At 37.7% G+C, this 18,355-nt stretch overlaps 1 protein-coding gene across 9 annotated transcripts in view; it reads left to right on the forward strand.

Annotated features, from left to right (window-relative positions):
- LOC148847833 (uncharacterized) overlaps positions 1–18,355 on the forward strand; it is a 29,803-nt gene that overhangs the window by 5,978 nt on the left and 5,470 nt on the right. For 5 of the 9 annotated variants that reach the window (XM_088952070.1, XM_088952065.1, XM_088952061.1 and 2 more), the window contains one exon: positions 3,627–6,722. In XM_088952070.1, coding sequence (XP_088808196.1) covers positions 3,627–6,419 — 2,793 coding nt within the window. In that variant the 3' untranslated portion in view covers positions 6,420–6,722. Of the gene's footprint in view, positions 1–3,626; positions 6,723–6,814; positions 7,022–18,355 lie in introns of those variants that run through there. The other 4 variants (XM_088952063.1, XM_088952062.1, XM_088952064.1 and 1 more) reach the window with 3 other exon arrangements.

Here is an 18,355-nt window from a genome sequence, read left to right on the forward strand (position 1 = left end):
ACAATCGGAGGAAGAGGTAAGCTTAGGTTTATTACAAATGGGAGCAGGATAATTTGTTGGTTATGTCTTGGCTGGTATGCTCTATGCAGCCTCACATTGCCCACAAGTATACGTTCTTTCCAACTGCTAAGGACATTTGGGATAGGTTAACTTTTCAACTTATTCTCAAGCGAAGAACACAACTAGAATCTATCAACTGCGAAGAGAAGCATATAATATGCGACTGGGGGAGAAATCGGTGGTCATGTATTTCTCTTCCTTACAATCATTTTGAGAAGAAATGGATCATTTAGAAGCTTTGGAGTGGAAGGATCCTATTGATGCTGAACAATATAGGAAGTGCATTGAGAAAAACTGAGTTTTTGATTTTCTTGTTGGATTGAATGCCGATTATGATTTCACCAGGCAACATATCCTTAGTGCTGATATCTTGTCACTCTCCATAGTATATTTATGGTGCAGAATGAAGAGAGTAGGAGAATTGCCATGATGCAAGTTCCTGTCAATGAGCACACAGATCTTGTGTCTACAAAACCCAAATAGAGTTCTGGTAAACCTGAAGATGTAGTTTGTGAACATTGCAAGAAGCCAAGGCACACCAAGGATAGGTGCTGGAAACTAAATCCCCACCTAAAGCCTAAGAATTTTAAAACCGGAAAGAAGGTAAATGCTCATGTTGCTACAGCTAGTCATGATTCTCAGACTCACATGCTTGAGGGGAATTCTTCTGCTCAGGCATCTACTCATGACACCTCTGATGTGATGGAAAAATTGAGTGGTATCTTGTTCCATCTTGAAAAGAGTGGGTTACCTAAATCTGCCGGTTCACATACACCTTTTAGTGCCTTTCCAAAATCAGGTACTACATTTGCATGCCATGCCTCATCCTTTGGCCCTTGGATAATTGACACAAGAGCCAGTGATCATATGACTGGTATGCCTTCCTACTTTACCACGTATAAACTTTTTTCAAGGAAAGGTAAGATTACTGTTGTCAATGGATCTCAAACCCCAATCTCGGGTTTGGGTGAAGTTAAACTTACCAACAACCTTTCTTTGAAACAATTCTCCATGTCCCACAATTGCATGGAAATCTCTTATTTGTTAGCTCTCTTACAAAGTCTCATAATTGTTCTGAAACATTCTTTCCATTTTATTGTGTCTTCTAGGATCTGAGTATGGGGAAGACAATTGGCAGTGGACATGATGCCGATGGAGTTTATCTTCTTGATCGGTCTCCAAAGTTTGGGTTAATGTGTCAGTCTGAGTATTGTCATGATGAAAAACTAAGTCAATTGAAATCGTGGCATCACTGTCTTGGACATGTGTCTTTTGGTTCGTTGAAGTTTTTGTTTCCTAGTCTGTTTGAGTCCTTGTCTAGTTCTGGTTTACAATGTGAAGTTTGCCAACTATCAAAGCAATGTAGAACCACATATTTTGCAAGTAATGAGAGAAGTAATGTTACTGATGTTTGAGGACCTTATTCTATTCCATGTATGGGTGGTTATAAATATTTCATTCTCTTTGTTGATGACTACTCGCGGTATACTTGGTTGTATTTGATGAAGAGCCGAAATGTAGTTCCTTCAATTATAAAATGTTTTCTTAATATGGTGGAGGCACAATTTGAAAAGAAGATTAAGATTATTAGATCTAACAATGCCAAGGAATACTTGGAGAAGCACTTACAAACTTTCCTTGAAGAGAAAGGAGCAATTCACCAAAGTTCATGTCCTCATACCCCCAACAAAATGGGGTATCAGAGAGGAAAAATAGACATGTGGTTGAAGTTGCTAGGGGATTGTTATTCCAGATGCATGTCCCAACTCGGTTCTGGGGGGATGCTATACAAACAACTTTATATCTTATTAATAGACTTCCTTCACGGACCCTTCATCTCCAGTCTCCTCATCAGCTTCTTCTGTTTTGTCCATGACATGAGTCCTTCTAGGTTAAAATTTGATCCAAAGTCTATTAAGTGTGTCTTCTTGGGATATTCTTCAGTCCAAAAAGGGCACCTTTGTTATGACCCTCACTCTGGAAAAAGGTATGTGCCCAAAGATGTTACATTCTTTGAGTCTACTCCCTTATTTTCCTCTTCTTATCCTTCTCTTCAGGGGGAGAAAGCTAGTGAAGATCGAACTCCTTTTTGTATGCCGATTCCTACTCCAACTATAATTGGTGTTGTTGATCCTTCTCCTTCTCCTCTTCTTCCTTGTGGTGGTAGTAATACTACTCCTGTGCCTCCTCCTATTCCTTGGTCTTGGCACCAGTGGTTCGTTAGATGAAAAAAGAGGATGACTCCAGAGATTGAATGTCTATTACAATTTGACTTCCTGGACTTAGGTAATCTGGATTCTGAACCTCTTCTTGTTTTTGATACTTGCGGTGAACTTATTACTGAGCCACCTTGTGTGGTTTCTGACCTTAATCTTCTTATTGCGGTTCATAAATCAAAAATGACATGTGGTGCACTTATTTCTAACCTTCTTTCTTCCCTCCTCTCTTCTCTTCTCTTCTTCTCCTCTTCTCTCCTCTTCTCTTCCTCTTATTTCTGGCCGGCCATACTGTCAAGAAGGTACACTATATTTGCTTTTTTAGGACCAATTAGTGTTGGGAGCTCCATAAGAGCTGAGCTAGATGGTGCACTTCAAGGTCTGATATTGGCCAAGGAGTCTGGTTTCTTAGAACTAGTAGTAGAAGGATACAAAATTAATTGTGTGCTACTTAAGAAATCTCCATCAGATTAGAGAAGGAAGACAACTTTGTCATGGGACACAAGAAGATATTCTTTGGACATATTGGTGAGCTAACTCAATGGAAGACCCTTGCTTGTGAGGGTGTCGGTAGAGAAGATTTGAGGTGAGGTGAATATCCTTTGGGATAATAATCATATTTAAGGGTAGGTGTCTCTTTGGAACAAAGGATAGTACCGTGCTGTTATATCTGACCCTATACTTATATACATGAATGTACAACTTGTGCATCATCTTTCTTTTTTATTAAGGTATATTGTTGCACAAATAGAAACTTTTACAAAACTTTTCCCTACAGTGAGTCACTGTAGGAGCAAACCAACAACAAGCCACATCAAAGCAACTACAAGTTCATTACAATTCAAATCAACTCTGTTCAGACAAAAACAAATCTTCTGTACCTTGACTAAACTCTTTCTCAACAGCTGTCCGCGATCCCAGTCTGCCCACCATATTCTTTATCACTTTATCTTCATGTGTGAACTTGTTCTCAAACAACCTTCTGCTTCTTTCCATCCATACTGACCACATTAAAGCTGCCAGAAGAGCTGACCACATTGAGGCAATCATATTTGTTTTGCTGGACACTTTCTTCTGGAACTTGAACTTGCTTAGTTTACATCTAGATAAATAGAATGTATGACCTTCTTTTTAAATGAAATATTACTTTATTCTAAAAGAAGAAATGTGGTATATTTTTTTTTCTTGCAAGTAGATTGCTTATCGTTCTTAAATTTGATGTATGACACTTCCACAGTGTTGCTTTAACATTTGCCTAACTCTGCATCTCTTTTTCATGTGAAACGTAGTGCTGGATTGCATATGAATTCAAAATTTGTTAAGATTTGGTATGGCATGTCTCTTTTGCAGGGAAAAATTAGTAAACTAAAAGTTCCATCTCAAGCTGAGATCTCCGGACAAAAAAAAGTTTCATTACACAATAAGAGGTTGGGAAAGGACGTTTCAGATACTGGTGTTATCCCAAAAAAGAGACAATCAAGCATGAAAAGTTCCTGTACACAAAAAAGTGTACAAGATTCCGAATTAGCACCAGAACACCAGCAGCATGAAAAACCAGTTTTTCCCATTCACAGTATTCTGAAGAATTGGGCAACAGCCATTTCCAGTGAGTGCTCTGCTGGTTTAGGTGATATACAGGGTGGTAATCAAATAAACCTTAGACGAGGTCAACAATCAGACAAACATGTCAGGTTTTCAGGTAAGGATGACATACTTGGACCAATAAAGAAAGGGTGCCCTTCCAATGATCTGCCTCAAGTGCAAAGCCTTGGAAAAGTATTTCCTGATGTCATAGATGCTCTACCATTACATGATCAATCTATGGAAATTAATAAAAAATTATCCCCTGCGATTGAGGCCATGGAGTTGGATGGAAGTAATGAAAATGTTGCTGTTAGCATTAGAAACGGAACCGAGTTCCTACCTGCACATGAAAATATATGTTTGGATGATAATCATAGTTGTCCCATTTCACCAACATCTCCAAGTCAACTTAAAAGAGATTTCCAGGATAAAGAAAAAACTCCAGATGAATTTGTAGACCTCAACCAGGAATTACAGCATGACGATAATTTGTATTTGCTCAATCAAGGTAACCTGACTGCCTCACAGTCTCTTTCACATGTGGGTATTCCCCAACTCCTCCATTCTACTACAAATAGGGGATTTAATCCCATTGTAGAGGCTCAAGCAGATGGAAATATCCAAGGGATATCTGATACTGGGATAAATCTACCCGATCCCTGTGCAGATTCTATTCCAAGATCTGTTGCAATGTATTCATTGACAAACAGAAGGGCAAATTTTCAGTTCTTATCATCCTGTTCTGCTACAAATACAGAAAAAAGTGCAAGGCATCCATTTCTGTCACAAGACACCACTCAAAGGCTCAACCATTGTGCTTCACCTTACCCGTCACTTGGTCACCTGACTGCTAGGGATTTAATGAGCAGCATATGTCCCTCTGTTGAGTGGAAGAAGCAAAGAGAAGCTATTTTCAGAGATAAGTGCATTGGTGAAGGTTTTATTGGTTTGCCTCTTAATTCACAGGGGGAACTGATCCCTTTGCATTCAAGTGGTAAAGCAGGGTTCCCACTGAAGAAGCAAAACACAATTATTGGGACTTCAAGCATTTCCCCAAAGCATCATCTTCTGGAGACAAAGAGTGTATTTGATAATTCACACTTGAAAGAGAAGGGTATTGCTGAGACTGGACTTACCAGAGACAACTTAAAACTGGTTGCTGAGAAACCCTATCAGAAAGAAAACTCTAAAGTATCATTTTCATCTTTGTTAAGTATTAGTGGATTCCAATATACTGGAGGTGCAGATGTTCACAGGCATGATTCAGTGAGGGGAAACAACCCCTCTGCCTATCAATTTGATTCTGACCTGAACCTCGTTGACATATGTTCTTCTGGGCATAAGTATACTTCAACTCCACATCAAACTGAAGGTGAAAAGATTCAACCAAAGGAAATTCAGGACTGTGGGTTTCCGCTTACCACCCAACCAACATTGCGGCTGATGGGTAAAGATGTTACAGTGGGTGTACGTAGCAAAGAAGTCCAAGGTTCTGAGGATGGAAAGATATGGACAGATAAGGAAATTGTGTCAGAGCATTATCCTGCCATTGTTGCACCAGGCAACTCTTCTCTGAAAGGACATTTCCAGCCTGAATTGGTTATACTTCCAGTATCAGAAGAACTGAAAGAAACTATAATTTCTTCATTTGAACCAAGAAGTTGTTCTCCCTTACAAAGTATTTTTCAGGAGAAAAGGGTAGAGCCTAAATCTGCTCACTCATATCTAGACTGGCAAACATATGTAAAATCACAAAATAGCTTTCCCATGATCAATGGCAACCCAGATGCACAATTGCAAAACTTTGTCCATCCTTGTCCTTCTCTAGGATTGCCAAATCAGAAAGTGAGGTCCTTGGATCCCTGTATTTCTGGAACTGAATCTTTGAAAATGATCTCTCAAATTCCATCCCCTGCATCAACTCCTTTTGATGGTTGTCAGCATAAGCTTTTAAGTTCTGCCCAATTCAAGTGTAAAAAGTGCTTGGAATGTGGTACAAAACCAACTCTCCAGTTTCCCTTCTCCAATCAAGAGTCTGGAGAGCATTTGCAGCCATCATGTTCTCAAAGCTCTTCAGTGAACCTTCCCCATTGGCTACTAAATGCAACAGAGGAGAAAGGGAGTGACCTAACTTCTCAACCATATCCTGATACAAGTGCTCAACCTCATCCCAGTACCATGTCTGGAACTAGGTTTCCAGCTAACCCTCCCCTTAATAAGAATTTGATTATGTCTTCTCACAACCCCAGCAATTCTCACCCTTGCATGAAGAGTTCATCTTCTCCAGCCTCTTTAGTTTACCCTCCACTTATCCCAGTCCCTCCAGGATACAAATCTGCTTCCTTGTGGAATACAACTTCCACAAACAGGACCAAGGATGTAAGGATGAAAAGTATTCATCCTGGAGATCCTGACCATGAAAAGAAATTCAAAAAGAGAGCTGCTTCTAAAACAGACAATTCAACAAAAGCTGCAAAGAAACCCAGAGATGGAAGAGGTTCCAAGATCTCCAAAAGAATTGAAGAAAAATATGGAATTCACTTGCCATACACAATATAACAGAGAATCAGCTGAATATGATGTATGTGGGGGGAAGGCAAGCAGCACCGGATACTGTCCAGTGAAGATTCAGGATGAATGTGGAATGTCATCTGATCACAATTCTTCTAATCCAGATGTTGTGACAAGATCAGGTCCTATTAAATTAAGCGCAGGAGCAAAACACATTCTGAAACCCTGTCAGAACATGGATCAGTATAATTCTAGACCAACTCATTCAACCATACCCTTTGGAGCTGTTAACACAACTGATAATATTCCAGAATTTCAGGAGACATCAGCAAAGGTTTACAGGTTTTGAGAGTAAGTCTGGTTTATTTCTGATTTTAATGAATTAATTGGCTGTATCGTACGTAAGGCATGCTTTCTAAAAGCAGTTTTTATGTGTTTTGTAGGTTGAGTTTTCTGTCTAAGATAGGAAAAAATTCCTATTGACAAGTATGCATCAATATTTGTTTCAAAATCAAAAGAAATTTACTCAACTATAGGTTTTTGAACAGTAGCTCTGATAATGTTGTACTGTTTGGCTGCGATCAAACTTCCAGATACCAAATGCCTGTCATTTAATTATGCTTTCAAATTCAAGTTTCTTAATCAGGTAACCAGATCCACTGGCCCCAGGAGTGTGGCATCCTGGAAATGTTAATTTCTTTGAACTTGCTTTGATCCTACTGTTCCTATCTCTCTAGGAGGATGTGAGGATGTATTTCATTTGAGAAATATGCATGCTCCTTTTGTGAGAGCAAATTCAATTTCCAAGAAATATAAATCTTCTAGATCCTTAATCCTAAATTCATTGGCAAAGAAGAACTGAGTCTTTGAATATTGTTTAATCTGTCCTCTTTATCAATGATGCCATAAATATAGACAATTAATGCATCAACCCCAATAGGACTCTTGAGGATTGATTGCTTCTTACAGCTAGAGGTACACAATTTTTTGGCAACTGCTCTCTCCCTCATGCATGAGGTGGGCTTCATCCCTTTCTTCTTGTTCATCTCTAAGACATAAAGGGGGTTCTCTGACCCTTATCTTTTCTCACTTTATTATTAGGTTGTAACATTAATGAATATGAATAAAAATAATTTTGTATGAAATGTTGACCCAGTCCTTGCTAGCCACCCTTGAATTTCTTTTCACAATAACTCATCTTGGGGAATCAATCCCCTATACAACAAATTTTTATTTATTCCTTGTCTTGCTAACCAATTTACCACTGCATTTGCAAACCTTGGGACCCAGTTATAACTTCTTGTCAATTCCGTAGCCAACTTTTCAACCTCCCTTGGTATGTATCTATATTTCCAAGAGCCTATACTGTTTTTAAGACAACTTATAATTGTATGAGTCTCCTTCCACCAATATGTCTAAATTACAAATATTCTCTGCAATGAATTTGCTACCAACTGCTAGTTTCTATGGCTCCTTTACTTTGGCTTTTTTCTTTGAATATCCTAGTATTCCTTTCTTCCCAAATATTTCAAAGGGTTCCCGATGTGGTACATGCCTACAAAATTTTTCTCTCCTTTTAGGTGGAGAAAAGAATGAAATTTTGAATGGGATACCCACCTCTACTCGAGGACTCCACCTCCCACCAAACAAAATGAAAAAAAAAAACAAATGTTGGATAAAAAAGGATATGAGATTAGAAAAGAAACATAGGGCCCCTTCCTTTAGCAGCCGTCTTCCAAGTTCAGATGCATTTATTTAAAAAAAAATCTGTTAGAGCTTTACATGCAAGAAGTGAACAATTAAGTTACTAGTTAATAACTTGGTACTCAAAATTTATCCTTATTGATAATTGATATTATTGCTCCATTGCTTTAGATTTTATGTAACTTAAGTGAATTGTGATTTGCAAACAAAAATGCTTTTCATTTCGTTACTGTTATATAATTGCCTTAATCCTTTATATCCATTGTATTTACAATTCCATTGTTGGCATTAACCAAATTTGTTTATGTCATATTACGTTTGTCAGTTTTTACCTGATTAGCCCTTGATTTTTCTATTTGAATGTGGCAGTTTTGGTAACAGGATGTTTTGCAATATATGTGATTTTCTTTTTCAAAATCACACCTTTTTATTAGGAGTGATAAAAAAGTCCTAACATATTTTTTATCATTATATTAGTGATATTTCCAAATATCAATGAAACATTCTGAAATTCCAATAAAATTATTGGAAATATCTTGCCAATGAAATCACTGATAAGTTTAACAATTAGATATTTATAGTAATTAATGAACCTATTTAAGTCTATTAATCTTCTCTTATTTGATATGAATAGTTTTTTATATGGTTTTTTGAATTTTAAATGTGCAATTACTACAATCCCTTAAGTTTTGTTAACAAAATCCATGATTTTGATACTTTCATTAATTTCTCTGGATTTTCCTTCCAAATATTTATCAAACTATAAATAATCCCCAAAACTTTCCTATTTCTACATGTCAGAGGTCTACCAAAATTGATGCTTATTTTGCTATGCTTTTATATTATTTTATTTTAACTTTATATTAGTTGAGAAATTGAAAAAATTATGTTCAGTAGACTAATGCCTCTTGAATTTTGGTTTATTAGCCACACCTTGGGATAGTGGAATGCCTAATGGAATGCTTCTATTTTTTAAAATATTCTTTGCAGCATTTGCATAGTCATTAATAATGGGGTCATTTTTGGTGCACTGGTAAAATCTGGGGCTGACAAGCATGAGAATGTGATCACTTCATACATTAAATGCTGTAGCTTAGGTCCCTATCCAGTTAACCCCTACCAAGACCTTGTATTGTCAAGACCAGCATTAGGTGATCACCATGTACCATCACTAATTGAGCATTTATTGAGAGGGCATTGAAGTAATTGGGAAATATGATTCTTTGGGTTGATAATAAATGCATTCAAAAAATCCATATTCCATGTTTCCACCCCCAAAAGTTTGTATAATTCTTCTTAAATCTTAGCATGAGTACTGAAGGGAGCTTAGAATGGGTTTTCGTGAAAAATATGATGAACGATTGTTGTCAATAGCCTCCTAGGTGTATTCACATCCAATTGTTGAGGCTTTTCTTGATATTCAAAGGACTCAAATTTTGGCTCATGTTGATGCTTAGGCATTGGAACAACTTTCTTTCTTTTTTTTTTTCTTGATCAGTAAAGGATATTCATTAATTAAATTTGAAGTTAAATTTTAGTACAGATGTTGGACCATTCTAGCCAATCCCCAGATATAAGAGTTTACATTTTTTCCTAAAGCAATTGGTTTCTATTCACCCTTTGTTTTACTAGTACTGAAGAAAACTGAAGAGAGGAGAGCTGAGAGTTCGGCAATGAGGGTCTGAGAATGAGAGTTTCGAACCTTCCCTCTCTCAGCACCCTAACACTATTTTCTTGAGATATATTTGAATAATTACAAGGAGGCCCTTAGTTGGGCAAGAATTTACAAAGAACTTAATATTGACAGGATGGGCCCAGAATAAGGCCCATTACAGAGAAAACATAAATAACAAGAAAGAATAAACAATCTATGGGCCATTCGGCCCATCTTCTCTACACTCCCTCTCAAGTTGAGCATAGATGTCAATCATGCCAAGCTTGCTGGTATCATGCTGAAGTTTTGCCTTGGGAATGCCCTTGGTGAGAAAATCTGCCAACTGCCCTTCAGATGTGATGAAAGGAAGACACACTTCACCCGAAGAGACCCTTTCCCTAATGAAGTGTCGATCAACTTCAATATGCTTTGTTCTATCATGTTGCACTGGGTTGTGAGCAATGTTGATGGCAGCCTGATTATCACAGTACAACATCATTGGCTTGTCATATTCAACTCCAAGTTCTTCCATCAAAGATTTTAGCCATAATAATTCAGAAACTCCATGTGACATGGCCCTGTATTCTGCTTCAGTAGAAGACCGAGCAACAACCGATTGTTTCTTGCTTCTCCAAGAAACAACATTACCAGCCACCAAGCTACAATATCTAGAAGTAGATCTTCTGTCATCAATGTTCCTGGCCCAGTCAGCATCGGTGTAGGCTTCAAGTTTCATATGACCATGCTTGGCAAACAGAATACCCTTTCCTGGGGAGCCCTTCAAATAACATAGGATTCTCTCTGCAGGTGCCATATGAGTGTCTCGGGGAGCATGCATGAATTGGCTAATGCAACTGACTACATATGCAATATCTGGCCGAGTCATGCATAGGTACAAATGTTTCCCAAGAAGTCTCTAAAAGATTCCTTTGTCTTCTAAAAATGTCCCTTCTGAGGCTGAGAGTTTATGACTCATATCAATAAGAGTAGCAACTGGTCTAGCACCCATCTTTCCAGTTTCAGAGAGCAAGTCAAGAACATACTTCCTTTGGGAGACAAGAATCCCATCCCTGGATCGAGCCACTTCTATGCCAAGAAAGTATCTCAATTCCCCCAATTCTTTAATCTCAAACTTTGTATGGAGAAAAGATTTTAGATCATGAATTCCTGAAACATCATTACCAGTCACTACAATATCATCTACATACACAATGAGGTATACTGCCAGAGGTCCACTCCTCTTCACAAAAAGAGTATGATCGGACTGTGTCTGCACATAACCAAAGTTAACAAGTGTTGTTCTAAATCTCTCAAACCATGCTCTAGGGGACTGTTTTAGTCCATAAAGAGATTTCTTCAGCCTGCATACCTTTCCTTTCATATCAGTTCCATACATCCTTGGAGAAAGAGACATGTAAACCTCCTCATGTAATTCACCATTCAGAAATACATTCTTCACATCCAATTGATAAAGGGGCCAGTCAAAGTGAGCAGCTAAAGATAGAAGAACCCTCACAGATGTCATCTTGGCAACAGGTGCAAAGGTCTCTAAATAATCAATCCCATATGTTTGTGTATAGCCTTTTGCAACCAGCCTAGCCTTGTAACTTTCAATGGTGCCATCAGCTTGGTATTTGATAGTAAAGACCCACTTGCAACCAACTAGATCCTTCCCTTCAGGTAAATCCACCACTTCCCATGTGTCATTCTTGTATAGGACATCGATTTCAGATCTCATAGCATCCCTCCATTCTGGAATCTTAAGAGCTTTTGACACAGACCTGGGAATAGGATGAGAAGCAACAGAAGAGAGATAGGCAAAGTATGAAGGTGAAAGCAAACCGTAAGAAAGGTGCTTGGAAATGCAGTGTGTAGTGCAATTCCGTTTTCCTTTTCTAACAGCAATGGGAATATCAAGGTTAGGGAATGATGAATCCAAAGGTGCTGAAATAGTACCTGTTGTCTCTTCTGTGACTGGAAGTGTATGAGGCTCATGTGTTGTAGGAGAAACAACCTGCACATTTCTGGATCTTTGCCTTTGATACACCTTGGGATTGAGGATAGGACGAGGAGGTAGAGTACTGAGACAAGGAGAATGAAATGACTGATTCACCCTTGATACATTTGAAGGAGAAGCAGACACATCAAGAGACTCAACAGGGATAGGAAGAGGAAGAGCAAACACCTGTGACAAATCCTCCCCCTGTGGACAATGTCCTTCTGGAGAGGAACCATAAAAGGGGGAAACCTCATCAAAGGTGACATCCATTAAGACATACCGATTGCCAGACTTTGGATCAAAACAATAATAACCCTTCTGTGTGGGGGAATAACCAAGGAAGATACACTTTTGAACTTTGGGTTCAAATTTATGCCTTTGGACACTTGGAACATGTACATAACAGGTGTAGCCAAAGACACGAATAGGAACAAGAAAAAGGTCCTTGTTCGGATGAAGAAGAGTGAAGGGAGACTTAAACCCCAAAACCCTAGATGGCATACGGTTTATAAGGTAGGTAGCAGTAAGAAAAGCATCACCCCAAAACCTGGTAGGAACATGTGAGGCAAATAAGATACTTCTTTCAACTTCAACAATATGCCTATTTTTCCTCTCAGCAACCCCATTCTGTTCTAGGGTCCTAGCACATGAGCTTTGATGAATAACCCCCATGTCAGAAAGATAGCAAGATAAGTTTTTCTCAAAGTATTCTTTTGCATTGTCAGATCTGAAGATTTTAATCCTGGTATCAAATTGGGTTTGAACAAATTCATGGAATAGTTTTACAAGTCTTGGAACTTCATCACGGGATTTCATCAGGAATATTTGTAGCCACCCATGGAGGGTAAGTAGTAAGGTCCCCACACATCAGAATGCACAATATTAAAAGGAATAGAAGATCTTTTATTGCTGAAAGGATAATTTTTTCTACAATGCTTTGACAATTCACAAGACTCACAATGAAGACTGGACAAACTAATTCCCTTAGACAGTTCAGGGAATAGATGACTCAAGGTAGAAAAAGACAGATGACTAAAACGACGATGACACAACATAATCCGACTAACAGACTTTGAAGAGGCAGATCCGAGAGCAACATTTCCAAGATGATCGGTGCATTGTCCCGGAGTATCAAGCAGGTATATTCCGTTCGCCTCATGGCCACTCCCAATCACCTTCTGAGACTTCAGATCCTGAAAAACACAGTAGGAAGGAAAAAATGTTACACAACAGTTTAGTGACTTGGTTAAACTACTCACAGACAACAGATTTGTATTTAGTTTAGGTACATGGAGGGCAGAAGGTAGGAACAAAGAATTCGTAGCCTTGATGGTTCCCTTACCAAAGATAGGGGCAAGTGAACCATCAGCTAAAGTGATTTTATCACGTCCAGGAAGTAAGTCATATGAAACAAACAAGGTAGATAGATTGGTCATATGGTGAGATTACCTGAAGTGGTAGCATGATTCGCAGAAGCCCTTATACCTGAATGAGCAAAAGTTGAAGCAGTAGAATTTTCTGAAGGGTTGGAAGGAGAGGTCACATCACTCAACTGATTGATCATCTTCCCAAACTTTTCATATTCTGCTCTCATGGCTGCCAACTGTGCAGAAGCAGACATCTCTTCACTATTTGGCTCGGCAGCTACATTTGCACTTCCCGATCTTTTACCATCATGTTTTTTCTGAAACCGAATGGGAACAAGATTAGGATGTAATTTCCAGCACTTGTCTTTGGTGTGCTTCGGCTTCTTGCAGTACTCACATATAACTTCTTTCTTTCCTGTGCCACCAGAAGTTCCAGCATTCCTTTTAGGTTTAATCCCCATATTGGCAAAGTGATCATTAATATCAGCCCCTTGAACCTGGACAGCCCTTCTGCTCTCTTCACTACTCACCAATGCATAAGCTTGTGACAAAGAGACACATTCCTTTGAAGGAATATTTTGTTTTGTGATATCATATTCTGGGTTTAGTCCAGTTAAGAACTCAAATACCCAGTTTCTTTCAACCAATTTTCTGTAGGTCTCTGCATCATTGGTGGTGTCCCAAGTTATAGCTTCTATTAGGTCAATCTCTTGCCATAGGGACTTCAGGGTTGAGAAATATACAGCAAGAGGTTTCTCCCCTTGCCTTAAATTCTTTACATCACTTCTCAATTTATATGCCCAGGCCACATTGAGTTTTTGGGAATAGGTTTCTGCAACACCGTCCCAAACTTCTTTTGTTGAATTCATCCATAGGTAGTGTTGACTGATTTGTGGTTGCATTGAGTTTACAAGCCACCCAATGACAGTGTAATTTTCTTGCATCCACTTCTCATAGGTTGGATCATCTTCTGGGGGAGCTTTCTTACTCCCGGAAATGAACCCCCACTTTCCTCTACTACATACATGAATCTTTACTGATTGTGACCATGCCAGATAATTAGTTCCAACTAGTTTAACTGTGGTCACAGTCAATAAGGAATCACTTGGAGTCCCCTGAACCATTCCATATTCAGCACCACTTTTGTTTTCAAACTTTGAGGAGTACATCATGTAAACACTCCAAATATGATTTCAGATGACTTCTACAAGTATACTGAATAAGGACAAGCAATAACAGAGTTCATCCGACCACAAGAAGGCACTACACTGAGTTCAGCCTTCAAGAAGTAAACAGAAACTTCTAGGCACTCAGCCGAAGTACCTTTTCAAATCTGGACTTCAAGATAAATACCACTTGGTATTGCTGAAATAGCCCTTTTTACAAACACAGTGTGGGCAATAGAGACAACCTCACTGTCAAAAAAGAAAAAGGCCTCAAGAACAGTTCGTACAGCCCCCCAAAAACAGCCAAGTATAAGAAACAATCCACAGCCTTGTTACAAGGATGTTTCCGCAGTTTTGACAGTCCAAGAAGCAGTGAAAAAACAGCACAGAAATTTCTGGGTTAAACCAGATTCAATGGCAGCTGAAGGTAGTACAGAACAACCAGAGTTTTTGGACACTTCAACAGTCCAAACACAGTTGAAAGCAATACAGAACAACCAGAAGAAAACTGAACCCAGAAATCTGAGCACAACTTACAGTTTCGAGCTTCAAACCAGAACCGAGCTGTTCCCCTTCCCCTTTTTCTTTTCTCTGATTCTTCCTGGCCACCGAACCACTTCTCCAAGAGATTCGAGTCTTGGGCACTTCCAATGACCTCCAAGAATCAGGCAATACGAGTTAAGCTTCCAGCCCTAGGATATCGAAGTTCAGGTATGCTCTGATAACATGAAGAAAACTGAAGAGAGAGCTGAGAGTTCAGCAATGAGGGTCTGAGAATGAGAGTTTCGAACCTTCCCTCTCTCAACACCCTAACACTATTTTATTAAGATATATTTGAATAATTACAAGGAGGCCCTTAGTTGCGCAAGAATTTACAAAGAACTTAATATTGACAGGATGGGCCCAGAATAAGGCCCATTACAGAGAAAACATAAATAACAAGAAAGAATAAACAACCTATGGGCCATTCAGCCCATCTTCTTTACAAGTACATCTGCCAACCCATTTGCAATTCTTTTAATCCAACTGAAGGTGATATTGAGTTCCCTTTCTAGGTAGTCTATCTCTCTGAAGGCGTGTTTAAAACTCCAAGGTGCTGAATTACAATGCCTTTTCCAAGATATGACCAGTTTTGAATCTCTTTCAACTTCAAGTTCTAGGAAACCAAGCTGTTGTGCTAATCTCAGCCCTTGCAACAGTGCCATTATTTCAGCTCTAACCGAGCCACTAAAACCAACTGGTCCTGAATACATAGCCAACACCATGCCTAAGTGATTCCTGAAGACACTTCCTATGCTTGCCCTCCCTAGAGTGCCCATAGAACTACCATCAAGGTTCAGCTTCAATTTGTTTTAATGTTCTTTGATTGGCTTGAGACAATTTTTCTTGTTCTTTGATTGGTTGCTTGGAATCTTTTAGTTTTCTATTTTTCTTTGTTTCATCTCTTTGGTATGATCATGAACCAAAGTAATGACATACCTCCCACTAATTTCCTTTGCTTCAGTAATAATGTTGTTGAATACTTCATCAGCACATGTACCATTGACTCTGTTAGATTTTAGGTCCTCCACATCTTCAGTTGTAATGTACTAACTGGAGGTAGATCAATATGGAACAATCTGATTCTATAAACCCTTCCAAAAATGTAAGCATGCTTCTTGGGATCATATGTAGCTTTTTGTTCTTGTAGCCAACATCTTCCTAAAATAACATGATAAATCATCATAGGGACAATTTGACAAAATGCCTCATACTTTTGAATAATGAAATTGAGGTACAATATATTACTAAAAGATCTACTACATGTGTAATCTGCATTTAAATAGAACTCTTCTTTATGGACTTTTTAGAAAGCAAATTCTCAACTGTTTTTACCAAAAACAAAATTGGCAACTCTTCTAATCAAAAGTATCCATCTAGTTCAAAGTTCTCAATCCATTATATCTAAACAAATCCTCGGAGAAAGCAAATTGCTAAGATACCAAAAATAAGATGTAGTGCAACCAGTTAAAGAGAGGTTGTACATTGACAAATTTGGTTGAAATCTCACCCTTTCGCTATGGGGTAATATGGAAGAGCCCCAGGATCTTTTTTCTCCCATTATAATGCCGATGCCAATGTATTGAGAATCTTTCAAAAAGTTTTTTTGATATAGAAAACTTTTCATTAAATAAAAAAGGAAGGATTACAATCACAAAATGAAGATATTTCACCAAAACAGAAAACTCAGCATTTTCCATTCAGGATTACATCAACAAAATCCATATTTCTCATTGAGCCCTATCATTTAAGCCCAAAGTAGACCAAAAAGTTAGTTCTTATCCCTATTAGTATCTTTAAATTCTTGATGGACCACTGCTCATTTAACAATTACAGCGCAGATTTCAGCAGTCATTTTGCTTCTAGCCCAACATTTATCCTCAAATATATGTTCACTTCTTTCTCTCCAAATTCCCATATTGCAAATGGAACGATACTACACAGAAACTGAGCCTTTTTATTAACAGATATGTTAGGTGAACTAGAAAAAAATAATTGTCTGCAGACAGAAACATTCAAACTGTTAACTTTCAAAGTTTTTTCAATATCAACAAAATTATACAGATATTTTTCTGAATTTCTTGCTGATGAAATCATTGACAAGTTTTATCACTTGAATATAATTGATATACCTATCTTAAGTCTCTCAACCTTCTCTTATATATATGCATATTGTTTGCTATGTTTTTGAGTCTTAAATGCAATTAAACTTCTTCTGACAAATCTTGAGGTTTCATAACAAATTTCATGTTTTTATAATCGTTCCCTAATTTCTCTATATATTCTCTTGGAAAAACTATTGAAATATTCCTAAAACCATTTCTTTATGGAAAAATGTCCACCAAGATTGAAGCCACAACCTTTATTGAAAGAACAGAGTTAAGTCAAGGGAAATAGCGGAAATGTAAAGTAAGCATAAGGAAATAAAGATATAGGATAATTGAGAGGTCTTACCACAAAGCAGAGGCAAAATTTTTTCATCTATTCATTGTCCTAGAGAGAGAATTCAGAGAAACCCCTGTCACATCTCCTGAAATACTAATTTATTAAGGCATGATTATTCATAATAAATTCTTCTAAATGTAGAATAAAGATAATTATATATTCAATCAAATCTTTTAACTAGAAAGTTTTTCTGAATTTGTTCCATTGCTAGACCTCATAAGCCGTTAGACCAACTATTTGAAAGGTGAAAGCCTAAGTATCGTGCATACCAAAGCCTTTATAGCTCTAACAACTCGCCTTTTTGTGCATTATCTGTGGTGCAGATACAGATTCTAAACACACATAGAAAGTTTCTAAATGCTATCCAACTAAGTAGAACTACTTTTATATTGATAAACAAGAAGGTAGATAGTGTGTCTCCTTTATATGTTGAAAACCACAATGTTGGGAAAGATTTTTGCATCGAATGGAGTTTCACTATAGGTTGTAAGCTTCAGCAATTTTTGAGTTCATTATATCATAAATTGATATCTTCCATTAAATCAACTTATTGAGTTGTATATTTCCACTCTTGATACTTATTTTCAAGAACCAGTGCTTCATGCAGTTAGGTGACTTTAAGTTTCATCTAAACAATCATGGGCCTTTGTGGGAAAAAAACTAATTCATTTCCTGTTCCTTTCCAAATAGGAAATTGACCACAGTCAAACCTATAGATAACCTATAAGGGCACTTAAATAAGGACGCAAAATTCTTACAGTAACTTTTATAACCCATTACTAATCTTTCTAAACTAAACAAACCAAAGATAACTCCAAGATGTACCCTAAAAAATTAAAAATAAGACTGAAATCTCACCACAGATTGACATCCTACCAGTATAACTTCTATAATTCTCCCAAAACACATCAAATTTACAAATATATTGGTATAATTGGATAGACAGCTCAATAGACTATTTAATGACACCAAAATCAAGTAAAACAAACAAGTTTTGTCCTCTGAAAGTTAGGCTGATGAAAAGGGATGTGATTAGAACCTCAACTTTCAATATTCTCTCTAAAGAAGACACTTAAAATATTTATGACCATCCTAGATGATTAACCTTA

Source organism: Nelumbo lutea, chromosome 6, assembly GCF_056320005.1.
Source record: "Nelumbo lutea isolate HS-2025 chromosome 6, American lotus-T2T, whole genome shotgun sequence".
NCBI classification, from domain to species: Eukaryota; Viridiplantae; Streptophyta; class Magnoliopsida; order Proteales; family Nelumbonaceae; genus Nelumbo; species Nelumbo lutea.